Raw genomic sequence first — 26,327 nt, 5'->3', positions numbered from 1 at the left:
TATTGTTACCAGTTCTTCTGATAGTATTGTCTTCCACATGGATTTAGGAATTAATAAAAGCTAACAATAAAATATGATATGGTGATAAGAATTGGCATCATATAGGCAGTCTTGATTTGTAAAAGTTTAATTCTGAAATCTCATACTAAATTAGGTAACAATTTGCTTGCTTGTCGGTATTACTTTGAAGATTTTGAGAAATAACACATATCAAATAACAATTTATTACCTACTGCTTATCATTTCTGAACTAAAAGGGGCAGTGCTAGGGATGCTAAAGAGGAGAAATACATTACTGATTAGAATTTTATTCTTGGGCAGTGCCTAGTTGTTCATTTCTCTTAAAAATTTATTAGAAAGTTTGTACCTGGCCTTTTTTTTTTTTTTTTTTCCTGGCTTTGTTTTATCAGATATGGTAAGGCACACAGGCATGGAAGCTGTTGTCATGAAGGAAGAAGTTTATATCCACAGATCCCTAGAAACAGGAAGCATAGTAGGTATTCAGGGCAACATGGGGAAGGAGGCCAAGGGGGCCCAGTATTTCCTGTGGTTCCTTGCAGGAAGGAATGGGCAAGCAGAATATCCATGAGTATGTTTAGGATTGGATAGTTTGAATAATTTCATGGGTGTTCTGGTCTATCATGGTAGTTCCTACTTGTCCAGTACAAGGCCCTGGAGTGATTTAGGATAGGGGGAATATTGGTTTAAGAGTGTGAAGGATTTATGAAGGAAATGTGGTGTGGCTGTAGATTGGTTTGTATATCAAAAGTGCACTCCCCTGGGAGTCCATTGCTATCTCCAGGAAACAGCTACTGGGGCAGGGAGGGATTCGTTGCCTCCTCAAGAGCCAAGCTCCTAATGCCAGAGCATCAGTATAGCAAATAAGAAGATACAGTCAATATAAACTTTATATTACTGTACAAAATGTTTTATAATTTAAATTTCATACTTTATTAATAAACATTGGTTGTAGTTAGTTGGCATACTTTTACTTATAAAATATTCCTTTACATTCTAATGAAAAATAAATCCAGCTTTTTTGATTACTTCACTCTGTCAGTGATATTTCTAGAAAAACTATTATATTTTACAGAAGAAATATAAACAGAATATTGGTTTGAATTTTTTAATAGTTCCGAAGTATCTGGTATTATGCATTCTTTAATAATAATGGCAGTATTATTGGATTAAGTTTCAGACATAAAATAATTTCAAGGATGGTATTTCTGTCAATCTAAATAAAGAGGTAAACTGAGGCAAGCTTGAATGACCAGAAATTGAGTTTATTTGGGAATACCAGAGCAATTGCAGTTTGGAAAATACATGCTGTATTTCTGGCCAAGGAGTACAGCAGTGAGGGGCCAGCCAGAGTTCAGGGAGGTAAGTTCTTCGGCTTGAGGATTGAGAGAGAGTAGTAGCAGATACTTGTAGGTCAGGAGATAAGTCTCGGAATAGGAATAGGAATAGGAATCTCTCTCTTAGTTGCTAAGTACTGTTTTTCTGTGGGTGCCTGTGTGAGTTTCTCCATCTCATATCCTCTGGTTCCATTTTTTTTTTTTTTGGTTCCATTTTAGATTGAAATCCTTTCATTTAATCTAGTTATGGACTCAACTGCTGTTTTTGTATATACGATTTTTAGAGATGGTGCCCATGAGAGACTAGAGAATATGTAACAAGTCTATTTTTGAGCTTTACTTTTTGAAATAGAAGATTTTAGAGTGTCAGTCCAAGATACTGTTAGTTAAAGCCTAATGTGAAATGCTAGACATTTGGAATTGGAACATTTGTGAGGTGGAGACATATTTCTTCATGGTCCCTGGTAATTGCGGTTGGATAGCCTTATAATAGCAGTAACTTTATCAAGCATCCTTATTCTTGTATTTGACTTTCTTTGTTTTTCTCCTTTAACATTAGCTTAGTAGCATGCAGATTGGATATATTGGATCCATTTAGAGACTGGAGGAAAGTAAGATGGGGGAGGAGCATTTCACATGCTGTTGCTTTAGCCATTCAACCCTTTTTGTTCTGTTTGTAAAAAAAACAGCATAGCTGTTAAGTATTGGAAGTAATATGTTTTGCTTTTTCTTTCCCATGGGGTCATCCACTGACTTTGACTTGGCATTGGGGAGGGTGCAGGCTCAAAGGATGTGACATAAAAGTCATGATACATAGCCTAGCCCGCCAGGTAGCCCTTGAAACTACCGGGAAACTGTGGCCTTTAACTGTGTTTCACAGGGTCGTGGAGAGTTGTGTTAAATAAAAGCTTGAATTAAGTACTTGAACTAAAGGTATATTTTTCTCTAACATAAAAGAAGATGAGAGTGGGAGATCTATGGTGGGTTTGGACACTCATTTTCTGTGTCATCTCCCTAACTAACAGGATGCCTACAGTTAAGGATGGCTACTTGGCTCTAGCCCCGTTCCATATTCCTGGCAGAGGAAGAAGTTGGGGAGGGCAAAAAGGTAAACGCTCCTGTTTCTTCCCCAAAAGCTCCCATAGAAGGAGCTTTTTTTGAAAGGCATGCCTAATAACTTCCATCTTCCCTCTCATAAGAAGTCAGTGTCATTGGTTAATGTTTATATGAAGCCAGTAGAGGTTTTTCTTTGCTTTTCCCATCAACTCTGGAAAAATAGCAGCTCTCCTTGGAGAGGTTTTTGAAAAGTTGGTAGTTTTAGTAAAAAAATGTGATATTAATACTAAAAGAAATGATGATTATGGAAAACAATAATAGTGAGCCTTGAGCTTTTATTATATACTGGTTGCTACTCTGAGTGCTTTATATATTTATATGCATAGTCATTAATCCTCAGAATGACCCCATTGTTTTCCTCATTTTTTTTGGATGAGGATATTGAGCCTCTCAGAGGTTAAATAATTTGCTTAAATTGACATAATTGGAAAATAATGGAGCCCAGATTACAAGTCTGGAACGTGTGCTTTAACCACACTTTAATATTGGCTATAATTTAAAAACCTGCAGCTTAGAAATAAGGAAACTAATGCTGGACGATTTTAAGCCATTGTCTCCAGGTCCCTTGAGCAGTCAGCACTAAACTCCTTCTGGACATTATTTCCGTTGTTTCTGTGTGCAGTCTCTGGGTGCCCTCTCCACCTTTATCCTCTTATATTTGGGCCAGTGTTCTGGAGAGGTGGCTATTTTTGGCTTTCTGTGGTTCTAAATCTTGAAAATTATGTTCTTCCTTTAGAATTCTTATACTTGACAAGGAAGCCCACAGGAGACAATGTAGCCTAGTGGTTAAGAGGGTGGACTTTGTGGCCTTCTTGCCTATGTTTGCATCCTGCCTGTGCCAGTTCTAGCCACGTAACCTCAGACATGTTACATCCCTATTTGTGTTTCAGTAGTCGTATCTGTAAAATGGGTTAACTGTAGCAGCAGCCCAGGGGGCTGTTAGTAGGAATAGATGAGTTAATACAATAAACCTGCCTGGTGCCTGGTACATAATAAGCATTATATATGTATTTTCTGTTGTGATTTTATTACTTAGTGGAAAGGTACATTCCAAAGTAGGTTTCACACATTTTTTAAAACCTGTTAGCCTCTTCTCAGTAAATGCATATGGAATTAATGAAAATCACCATCAGTTGCTTTGTGTTGTTGGCCTACGCTTTTGACACTGGAGTATTAAGGTTATAGAAGATGAGTTCTTTTTGCTGTTTGTATTAACCTCCATTACCAAGACTAAAGACCAGTATTACATTATGCTTTTCATCTTGTGCTGTTTTTCACCTCATTTTTCTCATCTACAAAACTGTTTTTACATATAGTATTTTTATTGAGAATGTGTTGGAAGTATTGCATATGTCCAAGGTACTGTTAGAGATGTAAAAGTTTATGCCATCATATTTAAAACCAGATGTTAAATATGAATTTTTCATATCACATTTTCCAAGTACTATCAATTACCTATGAAATATTAATTTAATCACAGTAATGATAATGTAATCATCAGTAAAATGACTTGAGATGGCAGCGTCATTTAGTAGCGAGATAAGGACTGGCAAAGCAAGATTTCTATCTTCCTACAGCAGTTTTTCAACATTGTATTTGCTTTTGCCTGTTCTGTTTAAAACAGCATAGGAACTAAGCCCTTTTAAAGGGAACCCATGCATTTCATTTCACATATGTCATTCTCTCATCAGAGAAAATGCTGCATAATCCTGAGATGACAGCCCCACCTCTGATGTCACCGAGGATGGTACAATCCTCTCAGAGCCTTCGCTGGGGTTTCTGCCGCTGCACTGGGGAAATGGTTACATTAAAGCTAACTCCCGGCATCTCAATTATCTCCTTGGAAGTAGTTTTCACAAATATAGAAAAGCCCTACGGTGGTTGTTTTCGGTAAGCTACCAAGGTAGAGAGAGACAGGCAGAAAGGGGGTGAGTGAGCGAGCGAAAGAACAGGCAGCTTAGCCTTTGTGAGAGAGGATCCAGGCGGCAGCACCTCTCCGCGAGGGTTTCTGGTGCTCAAAGTGCTTCCACTGACATCACCGTGTGCAGTGCAGGGCAAAAGGGGCTGCCAGGAAATTTGAAACTAATTTGCTTCCAGTTGACTAGAACAGCAGATTTTGAATTAGCTGCCTTTTTTTCTAGCTAACTTTTCTCGAGCATTAAGCTGATGAACTGGGCATTTTCTATGATCAATGGGTAACTGCTGGAGCTGCAGTAATCTCTGTGAGTAACCTCTGTTTGTAGGTCTGCGGAGGCAAATATATTTTATATCTCTCTCTTGTAAAATGCTGCTGTGAAATGATCCATCTGTATTACTGACTGCTTTTGCTTACTAGTCTTGTCCTTTGACTGTCCCGGTAGGAGACTCCTGGGGCTGGACCAGGTTGTGCTGAATCCTGACATAGGGAAGAGCATACTGCATTATTTAGGGATGCCTGAGCCAGTGTTTTTTAAATTCCCAAGTCATCAAAAAGATGCCACCTACCCCCTGAATGCTTTCGCCCAGTACCTTACCTGGCTTTAACTGGGAATGTTTATTTTAGCATCTGACATTGGATTCTCCAAAATTTTTATTTTTAAATAGAAAGCAATATTCTTACCTGTGATTTCATTTCCTTTCATTGTTTTTTTTGTTTGTTTGTTTGTTTGTTTTTGTTCAACCGAGCTTTCCTGAGAATACAGTTCTCTCAAGCTATTTCTCTACTCTGTTTGTGATGTATTGTATAGAACGAGTCAGGAAAACGGGCTACCCCTGTAGTTTTAGAAAGACATAATATTGTGGCGCTGGATGGGAATAGGGGAGGAGTTTCTCTTAAAGAGCTCAAACCCCTTTCCATCTGCATGCCTAATGTATGGCTATGACCACACGGTAGCACCAAAAATGTTCTGTGAACACTGTAGTTAAAGCTGAGATGGTATCTGCTGGAGATTTATAACAGGTATTTTAATGCTTCAGTTTATACATAGGGGTGTGCCTTTTTGTGTCTATTGAAAGTGTCACTTTTAGAGTAATACAAGATTTATTTTTCTCTCACCAGGGTACTTAACTCTCTGTAAAATCTCCATTTCAGATCTACTTGGGATTATTGCTCATGTTAGTTTGCAGCTGAATCCTTAGCAAGACTGTGGGTCTCTTTTTGAGCATGAAAATTACTGAATGCAAATCTGAATCAGCTAAAGCTTCTTACAGACTGCAGGCTGAGCACCTAACATCTGTCTTGACACAGCAGTGTGCAGAAGTCCACAGCTGTAGTTGATCATCACTGCTAGGAGCTCCAGCTGCTTGGCAGGCATGACTTAAAAAAAAAAAAAAAAAAAAAGGTGTATTTTGAAACATCAGTTTCTTAAATATTAAAATATTTCATAAAATATTTTTAGAAGAATTTCTATTAATACTTCTACATTTGTATCAACTTTAGCAGAAGAGAGCCTGCTGTAAACAAAACTGTGGAATTCTTTAAAAGTTAAAGTTTTTTTTTGCATTTCAAAATAAAATTAAAACAACAAGTAAAGATCAAAGAGAAGTGTTAAAATTGGCTTTTTCAGAGAATAGTATGGTGGTTATAAGGTGCTACGGGGTAGACAAGTGGGGAGATGTTGACCAAAGGGTACGGACTTCCAGTTCTCAGATGAATGAGTTCTGGGGATCTGAGCTACAGCATAGTGACTGTAGTTAATAATATTGTATTATGTACTTTGAAACTGCTGAAGAGAGTAGATCTTAAGAAATGGTAAGTATGTGACATGATGGAGATGCTAGTTTAAACTATGTTGGTAGTCATTTTGCAGTCTATAAGTATCAAATTAACATGTATACGTTAAACTTACACAATGTTGTATGTCAATTATAGCTCAGTAAAGTTGGAAAAAAATGAAAAAATAAAATTACGTTTTTAAGAGTTTGAATTCCTAGACAAGAAGAAGCAGTAGAAAATGGATAGAGTAGATGAAATCAGAGGAGCAAGTCTGATCAGATGTGGTAAAGCTGAAAGGAGAAGCACGATATGTGGATATAAGAAGAAACAAAAGTTATGAGAAGTGGATGACAGTGGAGGAACTTACTGTTTGAAAAAAGGAAACCAGCTTTAAAAAACAATGATTTTAAAGCTGGCTTAAAATCAGGTCTTACAGCTTTAGTATTTCTTCTCCATGACAAGAACAGTGTTCTGCACACTTGCAGAGACTTTGGTTTACAATTAATGGGCTGTTCTTATCTCACTCATTTTACCTTCTGTATGCTGTATGCAGTGCCGCTCCTTAGTTTGCAGAGCATCCTCTGAAGTTGACTGGGATGGTAAGCTAGTCTCATTTTCCCAGGGATTAGAACTGAATGAGAAAAAAAAGGTTCTGAATCATTAGTATGTGAAATTCCGCTCGTGGTAAGCACAGCTGTAACTATTAATCAGTCAGGAAAAGAGTCTTCAATTTATGCAACAGTCCCTCTACTTGTGTGCACATACTAATAGCTTGTGTCGTGGTTAGCAGGCGTTTTCCTTGTTTTTGCAGCATGTAAATAAATACCTGAAATGTCTGTGTTTTTAGAGATGTATTAGTGACCAGACAGTAGCCAGCATTCTCTGTGACTTTTATTAGGGTGAAGGGTATGTACTGAAATACTTAGATTACTCACTTAGTAAATTCTCATTACTCATACTCATTTTCTGTTATTTTTATCATGCTAAATATGTTTTCTACTGCTTAGTAAAAATGGACTAGTTTCTTTTCTTTTTTTTTTAAGATTTTATTTATTTATTCATGAGAGACACGGAGAGAGAGAGAGAGGCAGAGAGAGACACAGGCAGAGGGAGAAGCAGGCTCAATTCAGGGAGCCTGATGTGGGACTCGATCTGGGGCTCCAGAATCATGCCCTGGGCCTAAGGCAGGCGCTGAACCACTGAGCCACCAAGGGATCCCTGGATTATTTTCTTAATGGCAACTTTTGTATTGCATTGCAAATCTGGATAGTACATGCATGCGTCACTGTTACTGGAGGGGTTTATTGATTATTAGACTTAAAAAAACAGTGTTATTCACAGTTAAGGATTATATACAGGTGAAACTTATTTGAGATTTTTTTAGCTCTGCGAAGCTTTTTATATTTGCTTTATAAATTGGACCTTTGTCTTCCAATTTTTTGTAATTGATTTATGAAATTTCAGACTGATGGGGACAAAATAATCACCCTCCTGTTTATAGGACTGAACTCCTGTTTGACAAATCAGGGGGACTTTAAGCTTATTTCTGTAAAATCTCCAGTGTTAAAATAATTTAGGAATATATAGTTCTTTTATCTTACTAACTCATGATATAAGTCTTAAGGTGTTTGCTAGCTGATACTCATTAAGGAAAAAAGAGTACCAGGGACATTATTGCATTTTTTTATTTTTTATTTTTTTAAAGATTTTATTTATTCATGAGAGACAGAGAGAGAGAGAGAGAGAGAGAGAGAGAGGCAGAGACACAGGCAGAGGGAGAAGCAGGCTCCACACAGAGAGCCCGACATGGGACTCGATCCTGGGTCTCCAGGATCAGGCCCTGGGCCGAAGGCTGCACTAAACCACTGAGCCACCTGGGCTGCCCTGCAATTTTTTTTTTTTTAAAGGTTTTATTTATTTATTTGAGAGAGAGAGAGAACAAGGAGGGGAGGCACAGGGGAAGAAGTGGACTCGCAGCTCCCCATGTGATCCAGGGATCATGACCTGAGCTGAAGGCAGACACTTAAACGACTGAGCCACCCAGGCACCCCGATATTATTGCATTTATGAACGAAGTACATGGAAAGGAGAGAAAATAGATTTTTAGGGGCTAAGTTAGCTACAATTTATAAAGAAATGAAAATCTGTTGATTTGTACTCATAAAAAGTAGATTACAGACCCCTAGTGCACTCTTGAAAGTACCTCATCAGAGTGAATTTGCCCATGCATTTTAATGTTACGAGTAATATATCCAATTACAGGTACAATAAAAGTCTGGGAAAATACCCTGTTTTTAGAAATTGAAAAAACTTACCTTTCCCTCAACCCTTTACCTTTAAGCTCTCCTGTTATTTCTTTAAGGCTACAGATGTTCACAATGCTCAGGCTGCATTTGCATTATTTCAGGATTTTATGGTATTTTTGCATAAGTAGAGTTGAGTCATTGACCATTCATTGTGAGAGAAATATACTATGAGATGTAAAATAAAGAAGAGATTATATGACTGTAGAGGCGATTCTCTTCCTCTCTTAAGAAGGATTCCAGGATAATTGGAGGGCAAATCCAGACCAGAATGAGCAAGCCTTTCTCTTGGTAGGAATGAGGGACTGTATGCTCCATTACTTGTTGTCTATTTGAATAAGCATTTAGACTTTTCAGTTGGGAGGTAGGAGCTCTTGGGATTCTCTTTTAGAATAAAAAAAGGAGCCATTAAAGTGTAGTCAGGAACAGCCTCTAAATATTGTAGTAGATATTGTTGTAGTTCTGTGGAGAAGTGCTTCTCATACTTTAATGTGTATACAAATAATTTGGTTTGTTTTTGTTTTTTTAAATATGGATTCTGATTAGGAAGGTCTAGGGTGGCACAAACTCCTGGGTGATGTTAGTGCTGCTGTCCCAAGGCCACATTCTGAGTAGGAAGATTCTAGGACAGTACTTTGAAATAGAATTTTCCTGATCACAGAAATATGTTCTATATCTGTGTGGTGCAATATGGTAGCCACTAACTACATATGGTATTGAGCACTGGATTTTAAATTTTATTTTATTTTAATAAATTTAAATTTAAATAGCCATATGTGGCTGTGGATAACATATTGGGCAGCATAGCATTTAGAGTAAGATAATCTAATAGAGAAATTTATTCTTACTGGTAATAGCCCCTGCACAAGATAGTGTCCTTTTACTTTTGCCACTGCCTGAGCTTTGTCTGCAGTAGATAAGTGTCTACAAATGGGGGCTACTGGATGGCAAGCTCCCTGAGGGCAAGAGCCATGTTGGCCTGTTTTCTAGTGTTCAGCACATACTTGGCTCACAGAAAATGTTGGCTGAGCAATTGGAAGAATTAGCTAGCTGTCATGTTAGGAAGGACCCCTGTATTTTCAGCATTCTATTCAAGCTTGTTCTTGGGACTAGGGGACAGAAAGGTGGATGGCACTGACATGTAGTATTTTGCTCGCGTTTTGGTAGGCTTCTTTTTATTTCTGTTTTGAGATTCTGTTAAATGGTATCCTGATGGCTATAGGACATTCTTTATTAATTCATTGATCCAACAAATATATATCCATTTTCTAGGTATTGTTGTTCTGGGCTCTGGGGATATAATGATAAGGAAAGCAAAGTTCCAGCCTTTTGTAGTTTATATTTTCATGGCAACAAAACAAAAACAGTACAAGGGCAAAAACAAAAACCTCTTCCTAAAAATGACTAAGTCCAATTATAAATGACTAAGTCTTCTGGGGCTGTAGGCATAGACTTGACAGTCATAGTCTCTTGGGAAACCGAGGTACTGTTGCTCAGAATCCCTCACGATAAACCTTTTTACTTGCTTCACATTTCAGTTTCCTGTGTCACAGTCTGCAGTCGACTTGCCAAATAGTTCTTACTTTTTTCCTTTGACCATTTTCTTTTAAGGGGTTTGCTAGCCAGGATAGAAGAAGATCTATTTCATTTACTGGTCCTCAAACAGGATCATTATTAGAAGGGCCACAGTCTTTTTGAAGCCCATCTATGGAGGAGGCACATTTCCTCATGATTGGAAGAAAAACAGGATTTTTTTTTAATGAGATATAACTGACATATAACATTATATTAGTTTCAAGTGCATAACGATTCGATATTTGTATATTTTGCAAAATATTCACCACAGTAAATCTAGTTAACATCTATCACCATATATATAGTTTTTTTTTTTTTTTGTGATGAGGGCTTTTAAGATCAACTGTCTTAGCAACTTTGAAATGTATGATACAGTATTGTTAGAGTCACTGTCCTGCACATTACATCTCTATGACTTCTTTCTTTTTCTTTTTTTGTATATTTATTGGAGTTCGATTTGCCAACATATAGAATAACACCCAGTGCTCATCCCATCAAGTGTGCTTCTCAGTGCCCATCACCCAGTTACTCCATCCCTTCCCCCCCCCCCCCCCCCCCCCCCGCCCACCTCCCCTTCCATTACCCTTTGTTCATTTCCCAGAGTTAGGAGTCTCTCATGTTATAACTGGAAGCTTGTGCCTTTGGACCCCTTCACCCAGTTCACCTAGCCCTCACCCCCTGTCTCTGTAATCACCACTCTGTTCACTGTCCATGAGTGTGGGATGTTGTTGTTGCTGTTTTTAGATTGCCACATGTAAGTGAGATCATACAGTGTTTATCTTTCACTGATTATTTCACTTAGCACAGTGCGCTCAAGGTGTCTGTTCATGTTATTGCAGATGGCAAGATTTCCTTCTTTTTTATGATTGACTAATATTTCATTGTGTGTGTGTGCGCATGCATGTACATGCATGTTTGTGTGTGATTTTCTTTATTCATTTATCCATCGATGGACACTTGGGCTGTTTCCATATCTTGGCTCTTATAGATAATGCTGCAATGAACAGGGGGGTGCCTGTGTCTTTTCAAATTAGTGTTTTCATTTTCTTTGAATACTCAGAAGTGGAGGTGTGTTAGTACTATTTTTAATTTTTTGAGGTACCACCATACTGTTTTCTGTAGTGACTGCACCAATTTACATTCCAGTAGTGCACAAGGGTTTCCTTTCCTCCACATTCTCTCTAACACTTGTTATTCTTGTGTTTTTGAGAATAGCCGTTCTAAGAGGTATGAGGTAATATCTCATTGTGGTTTTGATTTGCATTTCTGTGATGATTAATGATATTGAACATCTTTTCGTATACCAGTATGTATATCTGTATGTCATATTTGAAAAAAAGTCTTTTCAGATCTTCTGCCCATTTTTATTTAATTTTTTTCTTTTAAAGATTTTATTCATTTATTCATGACAGACAGAGAGAGAGAGAGAGAGAAAGAGACAGAGACAGAGACAGAGACAGACACAAGCAGAGGGAGAAGCACGCTCCATGCAGGAGCCCGATGTGGGACTCCATCCCGGGTCTCCAGGATCACACCCCGGGCTGAAGGTGGCACTAAACTGCTGAGCCACCTGGGCTGCCCCTTCTGCCCATTTTTAAATTGGATTTTTTTCCGTTATTGAATTATAGGAGTTCTTTATATATTTTGGATATCAATTCTTCCCAGATGTATGATTTTCAAGTATTTTCTCTCAGTAGGTTGCCTTTTCATTTTATTGATGATTTCCTTTACCAAACAAGAAACTTTTTAGTTGTATGTGGAAGTTTTTTTTTTTTCTCTTCTGTTTTGTTTTATTTCAATCCTGTCCCTGTTTCCCAGAAGTGGATGGCTATTTAATATACAACCCAAAACACTCTTGAAATTGATCATGTTAACATTCAAAAGTATCTCATTTCTTTCTCAATATATTAAGTTAAAAGAAAAAAATTACTGGGTTTATTTCACCACAGGAAAAGCATCTTTACTAAACAACAGGAAGAAATTTGTTAGGGATCTGACCAAATACACAAAGTGGTAGATACAATTCCTATTAGAAAAAGATGACTCCAAAAAAAAAAAAAAAAAAAAAAGAAAAAGATGACTCCTAAAGGAATATAAGTAGCTGCCTCCCAAAGTATATACATTCCACACAAGTATGAAAAGCTCTTCTCTCTCCCCTCCCTGCCCTCCAACACATATGACACTACATTTTCATTCCTTTGAGGGGAAAAATAAATGCAGAAAAGCTATGAACTCTTATTAATTCAGATTCTACTAGTGTGTGGTTTATATTTAGGTAAGTGCTAAAGTTCTTTTTTTATACTTTGCAAATCCCTTTGTCACACATATGAAACCAAATTTGGGCAAGACTAATTCAGTAAGACTTTCTGGAAGAGAAATAGCTATTTTAGTATTCACGTGGATTCTTACATTAGTAATAGATTTAGACTGACAAAGGTGAAGGAAAAGCTTTAACAAGTTAGGTGTAAGAGCCCACAGCAGGGCACAGGCTGCACAGTAGCTTTGTGGGAACACGTTGAAGTTAGGGGGGACTGGGCAGAGGGCATGAGGTGATGCTGGGTGTGGATACTGGCTGGAGTGGGAGATATGGTGGTCTTTGCCCTGGCTCAAGCACGTATCCCCTTTACCTGTGCGACAGCCAGTAGCCTGTGTTGTTATTCCTGAGTCTGTTTATGCTCGTTCTTTCTCTCCTGTTTATTCCTTCAAATGCTACCAGAATAGACTTTTCTAACATACTAAATGGACTTTCCATGCTTTGGCAATATTCACTTTTGAATCCCCTGTGTTTAGTAATAGCAAGTAATTAATAAATGTTTGTGGAATTTGAAGGAATTTTGGAAATGATAGGCATTTAATGGGAATTATCTATGTTCTGTTTCAAAAGGGAAAAGAAAAAAAGTCTTATAGTAAAAGAATTTGGTCTTTAATAGTCCTGATTTTTAAAAATAAGTAATAAATCTTAGATTCTAAATAAAAAGGTCAGGATTAATATTTTATGAAGTTTTGTTTGCTGTTAAATGCAGCTTAAGTGGTGACATGAAATGCAAACCAGAAATAAACTGCTCTTGCTTTCTAATGAAGAAGTGTCTTATTTGAAAGTAAAGATATCATGCTGTGCTGAGTCAGGTCTAACCTGGGCCATGTGATGCTTAAGGCTATTTCTACCCAGAAGCTACATCTGGAAGCGTTTTCAGTCTTTACTGTGTCTGGTAATATTATTGCTGTTAGAAATAAAGGTCTGGCAACTCAGAGGCCTCTTAGTTTAAAATATGAGCTAACGTGATGTCACTTATTTTATCTATTTGTACTATAGGTAATGTACAGCTAAAATTCTCTTGACATTTGTTAGGGGAAAGATGACTTCTTGCAAGGGATGGTGATTAAGGGAAGGCTTCATTAGGGAGAAGGGATTTGAGTTAGGTCTTGAAAGATGAAGACAATCTGGTCATTTAGAGATGGGGAGAAAAACTGTGTCCTATAGGGAAAAGATTTTGAGCAAAGGCAAAGATGTGTATATATAGTTAATCTTATTTCCAGTATATATTTCAGAGAATCTTTTCAAAATATCCATGTGCTGTACCCCTCCTTCAGTTAGAGAAGTAATAGTATAACATATTTGTAAAGAGAGTTGAGCAAGCGAAGTAGTTTGGGAAAAATAGATTGGGACAGAATTATGGATCCTTACTCTGGATCAAGGAGTTTGGACTTTAGACTTTATTCTGTAGGAAAAGGTCGAAGACACACATATTAGGGTACCTTACTACAATAAAGATAGAGGGGTGGGGGGGATTAAAGCATAGTAGAGGTAGAATAGAAAAGCTCTGATTTTTTTTTTTTTTGTCGTTATTGTTGTGTCATGTTGGTAGAGTACATAATCCATTTGAGCCTGGTTTCTTATGTAATTATTAGGTGGCTGAATTAATTCTTAAATACCTTCAACCTTTGAAATTCTATATTCTTTCGTTCTTGAATTCTTTGTAAATGTATTTTCTAGCTTAGAGAACTAATGAAAAACATTTAAAATCTAAAGGAAATATTTCCTACTGTGGACTAAGTACTTCTCTATTCATTTTAAGCTCTTTTACTATGTTAAAGAAAAACATCTTTTTGGATTATTCACTTTTTACTTTCATTGCATATTAATAATAAATTTATAGGTTTAAAGTGCTGAAGAAACTGGTTAATGGAGATAAAAATTTTAAAAGCCCCAAAAAGTGTAAAACATGAAAAATGTTTTATGAAAGTGTAAAAAGGTATAAACAGATGCCAATATAAGATATTTCCCAATTTGTTTTATGAAGCCAGCATTACCCTAATACCAAAACCAGATGAAGATGTAATACAAAACAACTGCAGACTAATATTATGCAGCAAAAATACTAGAGGAAAAAAAAATGTCAATATGCCACCCTAGTAAGAGAGATCTTACTGTTTTTAACTGTCTTTGTTTTCAAAATCAGGATTTGAAGAGCTGCTCCCTCTTCAGATTTTAGCAAGCCACATTCTCTTAGTTCTGTCTTACAAAGGTATTATAAGTACTGCCATCATAGAGAAGTGCTTGTTGGATTCCATCCATACTATATTCAAATTTAATTTTAAAAATGTATTTCAAATTATTTTAAAAATGGAATATTAAACAATATACGCTCTCAGATGTAATACCTTTCATTATATTTTGTATACTATGGGATACCATATATAAATTCATGTTTCCAAGTTAAGCTCATTTTTTGCATGTCTTGGAATTAAGTTTTTCATGTCATTTAGTGTATATATTCAGACATTTATCTAATATTTCATTAAATAGAAAGGTTGTAGTTCACAGTGCTTTAACAATAACAACCCAAAACAAAAAATGTGCTCTTTCATAAAGTTGTCAAAGTGAGTATACTACATTTCCCCATGTAGATGAGGATTTTCTTGATACAAAGTAACTAAAACCATGTTCAAAAGGAAATTGGATATCAAAGCTGGTATAACTTTAACTGTTATCCATAAACTCCCAATTTAAATCTTTCTTCATCAGAACATTTTTATTGTTCTCACTGCCTACCATCTTAATAAGAAAAAGTTGTAAACTTGGTTCAATATAGTAAATATATACTAATTATTGTCTTTACTGTGATATATATATATATATATATATATATATATATATATATATATTCTGCATAACACCATTTAAGTTTTATGCAGCTGGGATCCCAGAAACTTTTTCTTAACACATTAAGTATCCTAATCCATTTTGACTTCACTTTCATTCTCAAAGGATGTTCTGAAAGCCTTTTTCCCCATAGAAATCCAATAGCGAAGGGGAGGCTTCCAGCTGAAAAAGTGTTTACTGACTTTAAATAGATCAAATCAGTCTCAGAGATTGCATTGCACAGATGCTGTTGGCTGGATCATAAAGCTGTATGTTTTTATGCCCAATGTAAATATTCTAGTTACTACTTCATAAGTGGTATATGGAAATGAAATACATCTTATTGTAATCTATTTTTGCATATGCAGCAGTTGAGTTGCATGTATGAGACTTTATCAAAAGCAGGTGTGATATGGATGTGTCAGTAGATTGTCTTCTTCTACACTGAAACCTTCGTGGTTGCCCTCGTGTAAGCTAAGTGGAGGGGACCACTGGCAAAGTTATGAGAAAGATGTATGGCAGGGTGGTTGACAGGCGGGAACAGTGAAAGAATCAAATAAGGATTATTGAGTGCCTGCTATGTGTGGATATTTATTAATACATGTTGGAACTTATTCAAAACAAGTTATATGTCCATTCTGTTGTGTTCATAGGTGATCATGGAGGAAGCACTTTACTCCCACCGAATGTCACAAATGAATTTCCAGAATATGGGACCATGGAAGAAAGTGGAGACGGCCTAAGAGCTTCTCTGGGGTTTGATACAGAGTCTCTGTCAGGTGCCCCACGAGGACAGCAGGGGGTCCAGTTTGTCGATGGCCCCCACTGTAGGCTCAACAACGTTACAGAAGGACCACAGGATGGCAGAGAGTCCCATCCTAGATGTCAGCTCAAGGAACAGAGTTTACAACCCATTGATGATTTGATTTCAACTCTGAAAGCCACAGAAGCCAGAATAGCTTCAGGAACATTACAGGCTACAAAGGTACTGGAAAAGAATGCTGTTTCTAGTTTTTCAACTCAGCAGGTGGAGGAGAAGCTGGACACTGCCCCTTATAAAACAGAGAGACAGAGAGCCAACAAAATATTTCCTGCTGGCCAAGAAAAAGGACCAGATGTACCTCTTTCAGCTGAAGTTACGACTGAGGAGAACTCTTATTCGAGCATCCAGAAGGATGTGACTGTACTGTTAGCTGGAGAGGCTCAAGTAGAGCTTTGCAGGATAACTGATGATGCCAGGAAAGGGGCTTTGCATGTGCAGGGGCCAGCTGGTCCAGCATCCTCTGTGGGGAGCCCAGCAGCTGCCCATGCCTCTGTAGGTACTGTTGGTTTTCTGAGGGAGATGAGGTCTGATCAAGGTAGCTCCACGGGACGCCCAGGCCGGGTCAAACATGTGGAATTTCAAGGGGTAGAGATATTGTGGACAGGAGGGGAGAAAAGAGAGCCACAACAGCCTGTGGATTTTGAGATTTCACTGGAAAGGACGGCCCCTCCTGAAAGCAGAGAGTTTCCCCGAGTGCCAAGCCATCTCATCTCATCTGCTGGTTTGTATAATTCAGTTGGTTTAACTGAGAGTGTTTGGGATGAAACCTGGAGCGCTTCATCAGAGAAGCCGGGAGCTAGCTCAGGGGCATTCTCGCCTCTGCCTCTTGTTGACAGTGGAGAGGATGAAGTCTTCCTAAAGGAAAACAAAGAACATCTTGAGAAGAAACCTGAACTGGAGAGAGACAAGGAAAGGTGAGCTCCCATAGCCAGTCTGCTATCTGTGATGCCTGATACGCATCATGGGAGACCTTTATCCTGTGCTTAGCTGTGAGAACTCCACACAGTACTCTGGTCCTTGTACAGTGGGAGAGGAGTTCCTGTAAGCGAGATTGGTTTTAAGTCTGTAGGATATGTAAGTGCTTTTGTTATAAAGTTGTGCATTAGCCATTGACTAGGGGAGGCAGAGTTACGGACAAACTGTGAACCCTAAATCATGTTGATACATTTCTGACATTTTTTATATTTGCCAGGTTTAAAGTTTTCTAGCATCAAGATAACTACAATACCCCACAGTTATCTTTAATAATATGAAGAGATTTAGAGTCATGATGTATCCTATAGTCATATTTTAGACACTTCTTCTGGGTGCAACACCAGTGCCTGCATACAAGCTCCAGACATGTGTGAACACTGAAGCTTTGGGTTTCAGGCTGCCTCAATTTCCTGGGTTTAGAAAGGAGGTCAGGAGGTCAGAAGGTGACTCATTGTTCAGCTGTCCCATGGCATTCACCTGAGAATCCATCCCTTCTTGCAAGTAGCATGTTTTGATTTTTAAGCCTGAAAAGTCAACTTATATATATGATATTTCCTGATCTTCCCATGCATTTCTGGCAGCTGTACCAGCTTTAAAGGCTTGATAAATGGAAGACATGATTTGTCTTTCTTCACTTCTCTTGATTGCAGTCTTGAGCATGCAGTGCTGCTTTTGTCAAAGTCATTTATTGTGTACTATCATTCCAGTTTGAATTCCATCAGTCTTCATAAGACCACATTTTATAGTTTATGTGTAGGAACATCTGTGTCAAGGCTGAAGGGCTTTTGTGGTTTTTTTTGGCGCAAAGAAATGCCTTTTCCTCTGCAGTTAATTAACAAATCCACCTATAGCAATGCTCCTTTAGATGGTTACCAGGATGTGTCTCCTTTCTACTCCTGCCTCCCCAACTCCCTAATACATAAAATCTCTTGACTTCCCTTAAGAGCATGTGGCTCACTAATGATATTCCCACTGGAATATGCACTTATGGATATTATTAATTCATTCCTCCTTTTCTCTCTCTCTCCTCTCACAAATGGTGTTTGTTTGTTCACAGTGTTCTTGACCCTGCTAGATGCTGGGCATAAAAGGATGTTCACAATAGGTAATGGCCTGTGGTCACTACCTTCATGGAGTTTACTGCTGAAGATAAACACTGACCATATAAAATAGGTTAATCATAAATTGTGGGAGGTTCTGTGAAGAAGAAGAAGAGAGACATACTGGAAAAAATAAATTCAGTTGATAGCTCTGAGAAGGCCTTTTTGTGGAAATGATAAGTAGGCTGAGGCTTGAGAAATGAGTATGAGTTAACTAGGTGGAGAATGAGGAGAAAACTATTCCAGGGAGGATCAGCACATGTAAAGGGACAACATGCAGAGGAGGGCTGCTGGGATGCCTGACTACATGCACTTCCTAGAGTTGTGTGAAACAAAAGCTTTATGGCAAGTTTGAAGATGTGGAATTCCAGCAGTGTGGCTGGACCACGAGGAAGCCAGGTGGGAGTGGGAAGTGAGTGTGGAGGGGGAGGGAGGAGCTTCCTCAAAGGAACTTCCCCTTTGATTCCATAAGCAGGAAGAAGTTATTAAGAGAGATAAACCCAGGATGCTCTTTGGTACATGGTAGACCTTTGTAATTTAAAAACAACAGAGAAGAACAAAAAACAAAAAACAAAAACAAACCCACAACAGAGACAACTGTATGGTTGATGTGAATCCTCATAATACCTAGGAATATGGGTACTTATGAGGTAGTTTTTTTTTTTCCTGTTATTCCTGTATCTAGGAATTTGAGGCTCAGAGAGGTTAAGTGAAGTTTTCTAAAGTGACACAGCTGGTGATTGGCAATCCAGCATTCAGCTGCAGCTTTTTCTAACACTTGATCTCCTCCTCTTACTGAGTTTTAAAAATTTTACATAGCTATCCTAACATTCATTTTTATTTTATTTTTCTAACATTCATTTTTAATATTTGAACAAAATGCTACATACTAATTAATTGATGCTTCACCCATATATATTAAATTGTAATTTGTTTATAGTTTTTTCACTCTTTTGGTTAGCCTTGCAATTAACATGTCTGTTGGCTTAAAAAAAAATTTTTTTTTTTAAAGGTCCTTCACTGGCTAATTTTGGGCCTGAAATCTCTCTTGCAGTGCTGCCTTGTTGTCAGCAGAGGGCGGCCCTTAGATTCTAATGTATTCATCTTCTTAAAAGCATTTGGTTTTGTTTAAACCAGAAAGTATTAATAGACTGATGAAAGTTTAGTGTATTTTACTCCATTAGGTTTACACACTATATTTATCTGTGTCTGTTAACACTGAGTATGACAGTAGCTGTTAATAATTTGATTTTGTGGAGTTTAGTTCATTAAAATGAGAAAATTTAATATTTTATCCAGATATTCATTAGACCAGATTAGTCACATGCTAGGAAACTAGTATGAAACTAAATAAATTATTTAGAGGGTTGTGTAGCACATGTATGCTAAGAGGTTTCTCAGCCTATGTTTCCATGATAGCTTCCTTTCCAAATATATTAAAATATAACCCCAAAGAATATAATTGTTAGCTTTACAGAATATTATCTTTTTTATATGGTTGAAATATAGGAAAAAGTAAAAAAGAATATTAACCTAATATTGAAATTCTTTATTCTTATTTCCTTTCCAGGATTCTTGAGCAAGAGGAGCACTTTAGGGGGGGAGATGATGATCTCCTTGGGCATGGGTATGCAGAGGACTCCACTGATGTGTACAGCTCCCAGTTTGAAACTATTTTGGACAACACTTCGTTATACTACAGTGCTGAATCCTTGGAGACATTATATTCAGAACCCGATAGCTATTTTAGCTTTGACATGCCCCTCACTCCGATGATCCAGCAGCGCATTAAAGAAGGCACTCAGTTCCTGGAGAGGACATCGGTGGCAGGACAGCAGGACGTCCTGAGCATCTCAGCAGTTGGTGAGATAGTGATGGGCTGTTCTAGTGAGATCGCCAATGGGCTGAATGACACCAGTGACCCCATCTACACGAAAGGCACCCCGGAGATTGCTTTCTGGGGAAGGTACTAACCCTATTCTCATTACTTTCATGCAGTGGTTTTGGTATTATTTTCTCTTTGGGAAATCTGAGTGTGAAATATGTCTGAGCAGCATCTGGCCAGTTTCTGTTGGATATAAGTGAATGATGTGAGTAGAAAGTAATTGAGGAGCAGGCAGAATACACTTTAGCAGTTTGCCAAATTGGCAAGCTGTGGTTATCTTATTAGGTGACATTTCCTGGATTACCATATGTAAATTGTCGTGAGCAAATATTTGTGGGTGAGGAGTGGGTGTTAGTTCCCATGGTGCAGCTTTGGTAGCAGTGGTATGGTGCTGTGAAAAGAACACTGAGAGGTGTTGACTTTCGTTTTGGCACTAATGTTGGTTGATGACTTGGAGCAGGTTGCTTGACTAGGCCAGAAATTCCTTAATTGCAAATTAAGGATGTTGGGTTAGATGGTCACCAAAGTCTGTTCCAGGCCTTTGCTGTATGAAATCCTGTTCAGTCAGGCCTTCTTCCTGTTCCTGAGATGGTGGGGGAAGAATCTGATTGTATGAATGCTTGATAGAGCCAGTACCTTGGTCAAAGCTATAAATACAAATATTAAAAAATCGCAGTTTCTACATCTGCGAAATTTAGGATTTAAATCTATCTGGGAGATAAGATGACAAGTAATATAGTTTCTATCTGCCATACTGGTCATTTAGTGATTCCCTGTCTATTTATGGATTATCCAGCATTTCATTTCTTCTTCATCATCCTCAGGTCACTTACCTATCCTTTAGCATCTTTATCAGTGGGCAGGAAATGCTAAACTTCTTAGCGATTTTCTGAATTTAGTTTTTTATTTAATTTACTTGAATTAAAGTGTATCAGTGCATGTGTGTTGGGAAAGGGGGAGAGGAGGTTATACGGGGATAAACTATTTTAAAGCTGTATGAAAAAGTGTCAGTGCTTTTTTTCAGTCAGTATTCATGTTATAGGTTTCCAGTGAACCTCTCTGTGTGAGCAGACTGTCTTATGTGGAGCATTTTCTATAATTCGTTGAATGAACACATTTAAGACCAGCATGTTATAGCATTGTAGCTATGCATTTCCATGTGAAATGGACCACGGATGTTGATTATCTTCTTGGGTCACTAGTGAGATAATGAAAAAATACTAGCCTTAAAAGCAGAAGACCTTGGTCTGAATTACTTGGGCAAGCCACTTTCTCTGATATTATTGGCAAAACAGGGTTAATGATACTCAGTATGCTGTGTGGCTATGAAATTTAAAGAATTAATATAGATTTAAGCAACTAGCACAGTACTTGGCACAAAGTAGGAGCTTGAGTAAAGGTGTGAATCAGAATTGGCTTGGCTGCTAAGTCCACATTTAGGCTTCCTGCATCTCTGAGAGGGGGTATCTCTGGAGGGGATCTTGGAGGGGAAGGTTTCTCTGAGACAGGTGGCCTCCTCTCAGAGGGGAAACTTTTTGTTTTGCTCATTTATCCTTCTGTTTTACCATCATCTCTGATAACTTTAAGTTGTGATAAAATGCAATAGCATAGGCACGCAGATAATTTTATTAAAATTTCAGTCCACCTTTCTGGGGTGAGTTGAAGTTTATATTACAGACCCAAAAAATAAGTTGGGGAGCCCAAGCATTTTGAGCTGAGAGGCTTTGTTTACAGAATCTGCAGGGACGGACGGTAAGAAAAAGAAGAGGTGAACATCAGGGAGTCAGATCAGGAAGAAATTAGGTAAAAGGCTTATCAAATGTATGGTTTGTTTACTTGGAATAGGAAGTAGTCATCATTGGGCACAGCATGGGTGCCAGTCATTATTATTAGGGCAGAGTTAGATAGTTAAGAGAGTATTAGGGTAGGTTACAGTATTTTAGCATCTTAGATTTAGACAGCTGTATACTTCAGGTCTTCTCAAGACAAAACTACAGTACCTGCATTGTAAAACCACAGGATCTTGGCCAATAGTAAGACAAACCAAGAAACAGACTCGGAACAGTCTGATGGTTACCAGAGGGAAGATGGGTAGGAGGATGGGTGAGATGGGGAATAAGGAGGGCAGCAGCATTTTCATAACAAAAAAACCCAAAGCTAAGTGTTAATATTATGAACCTGAATCCAGGAAAAAAATTAGAGCTTTTTCAGGTAAGTTTAAGGAAAGGACCACTCTTTTTGTCTGTTGCACACAGTTTATTTAACAGTATGATTGATAGAAGAAATGATTTGGTACTTTACCATTCTATACAGTGATTGAATCTTCTTGAATTTTCTTATATATAGTAATTACAATGCTTATATGACTTACACTAGAATTGCTTTTCCTCATTCAAGTTTTATATAGAAGAAAGAAAAGAATGCTTCTTCTCTATTAACATTCGCATGGTCTAAGAGAGAGATTATCCCTATTTTTTCTCTAAAACCAGTTTTATCAGAGAAACAAAGCAACAGTTTCTATATCTGCCAGACAAGAGTTTGGATTAAGCTAGTATGTATAGATAGATGTGTGTGGGGGGGGTATGTCCATGTGTGCATGCAGGAGCTAATTCTTATAGTCCAGAGGTAATACTTAGAGAATGCCCACAGAGTTTACTATAGAAAAAAGTCTTCTCATCATGTCAGAAAGTTATTGGGATACATTATCAGCTTGCATTACTTCAAGAATCAGTTTCTGAATATTATTATTCTTCTCACTTTTAAATGTAGGTGTTTCAAGCCTTGAAAATACAAATAAAAATATGAATATAATGAACTCCTTTTTCCTGTTAAAAAAAAGTCATGTGTCACCAGCAATGACTACAAAAAGAATCCAAACAAAACCTCCCTACCTCAAAACAAACAAACAAACAAAAAAACCAAAAAGAGAACAGATATTTAAATTTACTGGTTTTTAACAAACAAAAAGATATTCTTTGTATTGTTTGGATGGATGAGGTGGGGATTAAGGAGCACACTTTTGATGAGTACTGGGTGTTGTATGGGAATGTTGAATCACTATATTGTACACTTGAAATTAATATTACATTGTATGTTAACTAACTGGAATTTAAATTAAAGCTTAAAAAAATAAGATGAAATTCTAGTACTGAATAAGGAGTGTTCTTAGAGATGTGCCAGCCAAACTTCTCTCCCAGCCCTGGCACTCTTCCACATGCTTCCTGACTAGTGGTCATTCTACCCTTCCTTGAACCCTGCTGGTGATATGGTTGGACCTATTTGTGTTCTTTGAGTTGGCATATGATAATAAGTGGTTATAGGGGGAAGAGGTTTTGTTTTATGATATATGTCTCTATTCAGGGTTAAAAATATAGAGTGGGCTCAATGATCCTAAGATATTTTAAAGAAACTAGGTAACTTTTACATTTTTCTTTACTCCCTCTTTCTTATTGATGCTTTCAAGTCACAGCACCAGAATTGTAGGTTGAAGATTTATGACATTTTTCAGCTTAAAGGGGTCTTAGATAATCTGGTTTTATGGTAAAGAATCCAAATCCCAGTTTGATGGGATAGATTTACCTTGTGAGAGATCCTGTACCAAAATTACTGTACCAGAATTCAAATTGTCTGACTCCTAGACCAGATACATTCATTGTTCTAGGCTGCCTGGTCTCATATCTTTATTCTTTTTCTAAATCTAATTTCTCTCATTCATAAGTCTATAGCATCAGGAGTCTGTAGTTGGTAATTGTAACCAAGTGGTGGTAGTGGTGGTGGTGGTGGTGGTGGTGGTGGTGGTGGTGGTGTGTGTGTTTAATTTGAGAAAAAATTTGCCAAATTGATAATAAACATGCCTCCATAAATTTTTAAAGTAATCAATGAGCAGGCTTTTAAACATTTCTTCTACATTAAAACATTCTTCTGCATAGGTAAGGAGATAGACTATTGAGCCTGTTAAGGAGATCCAGACTAGAATGCTGACTGCACAATTGTCAACCTGATTGACTTCCCTCAACCAAGCACTCAGAGACAAAGTGTTATAATTCAAGGGGGAAAAATATTTTCCAATTTTATTAATGTTGTGACATTTACATAAGCAAAGTGACAAATAAGTGCACATGTTTAGTATTTTGTCTCTATTCACTGGTCTTGCTGTTTGTTGGCAGTAGACTGGGGGGCTCTGACCATATTAAATAATGAGAATCTGAAGAAGGCTCAAAGGAGAGGGGATGATACCACTAATCATATGACTAGTGACTAATGATATGACTGTCTTCCTGATAATGCTTCTTTGATTCAACTAGACCTGAACCAAGAAATTAAGCCCATTTCTATTGAGGCATTGATGTTATTGTATAAAATGTTAGCTCTCAGCCAATAGAAAAGATTGTAAGATTACTTAGAGGTTGTCTTTCAGCACAATTTAATATCAAAGGCATCCTATAGGTTTTATTTTGTAAACACATGAGTGCGTAATTCTCATAAGAAGCCAGGAGAGGGACGCCTGGGTGGCTCAGCGGTTTGGCGCCTGCCTTCAGCCCACAGCATGATCCTGGAGTCCCGGGATGGAGTCCCACATCAGGCTCCCTGCATGGAGCCTGCTTCTCTCTCTCTGCCTGTGTCTCTGCCTCTCTCTGTGTCTTTCATGAATAAATAAATAAAATCTTAAAAAAAAAAAAAAAAGCCAGGAGAAAGGAGCTAGTAATGTTTTAATTTTCCAGATAAGGTAAATAAGGCATAGCACAGTTGAGTAACTTGATCAAAGTCACACAGGTGGTAAGCAGCACACCCAGGATTTGAACCCGCCAGTCAGGCTCCATAGTCCATTTATTGTTCGTTTCTAAACAAAAATGCATTTGACACGGCCTAGGTATATTTTAAAATCTTTTTCTACGACTACATGACTTACTTTGTTGCTAAAGATGATTTCAGTGGCAATATTTGACATGATTTCTTTTGAACGCAGGATGACACTGTTCTCTGTTGTGTTGCTTCTTTAAAGACAGGTGCAAGTGTTTGGAAAAGGTGATGAGGTTGTCCTATTGCTTCAGCAAAAGTTAGTTTTGTCTCTCAGGAACACCTTCCAGTTTGGGATTTAACCATGAGTTGGTGGCCAGAGGCGGGGGTGGTTCTTCCCTTATTCTCTCTCTTTGCTTAAGTCAAAGAAGAAAACATTTCAAATCTATAATATTCTATTGTCAGGTCAGGAAGGGATGTTTGTAAAGAGAACACGTGCTCACTATTTGTCTCTTAAAGATTATATACTTTTGCAATAATCAAATAGATCATTCTTTATAAAGTGAAAAAAACCTCTTAAGACCTTGGACTAATAAACCTGGACAGAAATAGTTAAGTTCTCTCAGGTGCTCTGAGTGCTCTGAAGACTGAATATTGGTGAGGGAGCTGCACATCAGTCAGGAAATAGCTCACCCTATGAATGTAACACAATATTTTAATGAAGGAGCAAAGAGGAGTATCCCCTCCCTTTGTGGTCCGCTACACAGCACTCAGGCTGAAAGGGTCACATAGCTCCAAAATTAGAAAGGATGATTATCTACTTACAGTTGTACATGTTCCAATGGGTTCCTTTGTGTCTGGGTGCTTCTCCGTCGCTGGCTTATCCTCTGACGATTGCGGCTCCAATCAGTAAGTTCTGACCTGAAGACTAAGGCACAGATGTTGTCACTGTGTCCATTAACAGAGCTGAACATTGTCCATTTCCATTGAGCTTGGGTTTGGACAGATAGGAAAAGAGAGATCAAATACAGTAATATGGCAGGAGCTTTCTTCTGTTTCTCTGAAATATATAAAACTGCTTTTTAAAATCACCTGTTTGGGGTAATGGATATATTTTATGTCTCAGCTTCCTAGTTTTCCTTTCAGATAGCACTCCAGATACGGAGGCCAGCAGAGGAGGTGAATTGCATCTGTGTGCAGCTGGCTTGCCTGAGGGAGTGCTTCAGCCCACCCTGAGTCCTCTCTGAATTGGGTAGTTTTGGGTTTTGTCTTCCTCTTGTTCCCTCTGCCCCTTCTTACATGGAATGCAGGCATTTAAAAGTATCCCTTTCTTAGTTTTTCTCTTTCTTTAGTGTCTTTCTGTCTAGGAAAAAGTCATGTGAAATAAGATTAATATAGAAATTTGGGAAGTGTGATTTCAAAAATTCTTTTGATTCCAATTTAAGACTTGCAGGCACTTTAATATGAGGTATAAGTATTAAAATAAGAAATTAAAATAATGTATTAGGTAAGCTGGTGACCGAGAGAAGGATTTGATCTTGTGAAATGGTTTTTAGATATCTGGCTGACCACTGAGTTCCCAACTTTTCTTGGATCATTAGGAGTGGGAAGCTCTGCTGTC

General features: G+C 37.8%; 1 protein-coding gene and 1 long non-coding RNA gene across 6 annotated transcripts in view; one reads left to right on the top strand and one right to left on the bottom strand.

The window, feature by feature from the left end:
• Positions 1–26,327, top strand: part of PSD3 (pleckstrin and Sec7 domain containing 3) — a 594,054-nt gene that overhangs the window by 173,964 nt on the left and 393,763 nt on the right. For all 4 annotated transcript variants that reach the window (XR_005371404.1, XM_038559855.1, XM_038559856.1 and 1 more), the window contains exons 3-4: positions 15,840–16,923; positions 19,655–20,050. Coding sequence is in view for 3 of the 4 variants with exons in the window: in XM_038559855.1 (XP_038415783.1) it covers positions 15,840–16,923; positions 19,655–20,050 (1,480 nt within the window). In the remaining variant the exon portion in view is untranslated. The remainder of the gene's footprint in view (positions 1–15,839; positions 16,924–19,654; positions 20,051–26,327) is intronic.
• LOC111090268 lies at positions 1,140–25,916 on the bottom strand. 2 transcript variants are annotated; one of them, XR_005371406.1, is made up of 4 exons: positions 25,799–25,916; positions 25,532–25,697; positions 6,699–6,796; positions 1,140–5,766 (listed from the first exon to the last, which is right to left on the bottom strand). It is a non-coding gene; the product is annotated as an uncharacterized LOC111090268 (long non-coding RNA). The 2 variants fall into 2 exon arrangements; XR_005371405.1 differs by lacking the exons at positions 1,140–5,766; positions 6,699–6,796 and adding an exon at positions 24,648–25,122.

This window comes from Canis lupus, chromosome 16 (genome assembly GCF_011100685.1).
Source record: "Canis lupus familiaris isolate Mischka breed German Shepherd chromosome 16, alternate assembly UU_Cfam_GSD_1.0, whole genome shotgun sequence".
NCBI lineage: Eukaryota > Metazoa > Chordata > Mammalia > Carnivora > Canidae > Canis > Canis lupus.
The sequence above is the reverse complement of the archived record's forward strand: the minus strand, read 5'-3'. Positions and strand labels throughout refer to the sequence as shown.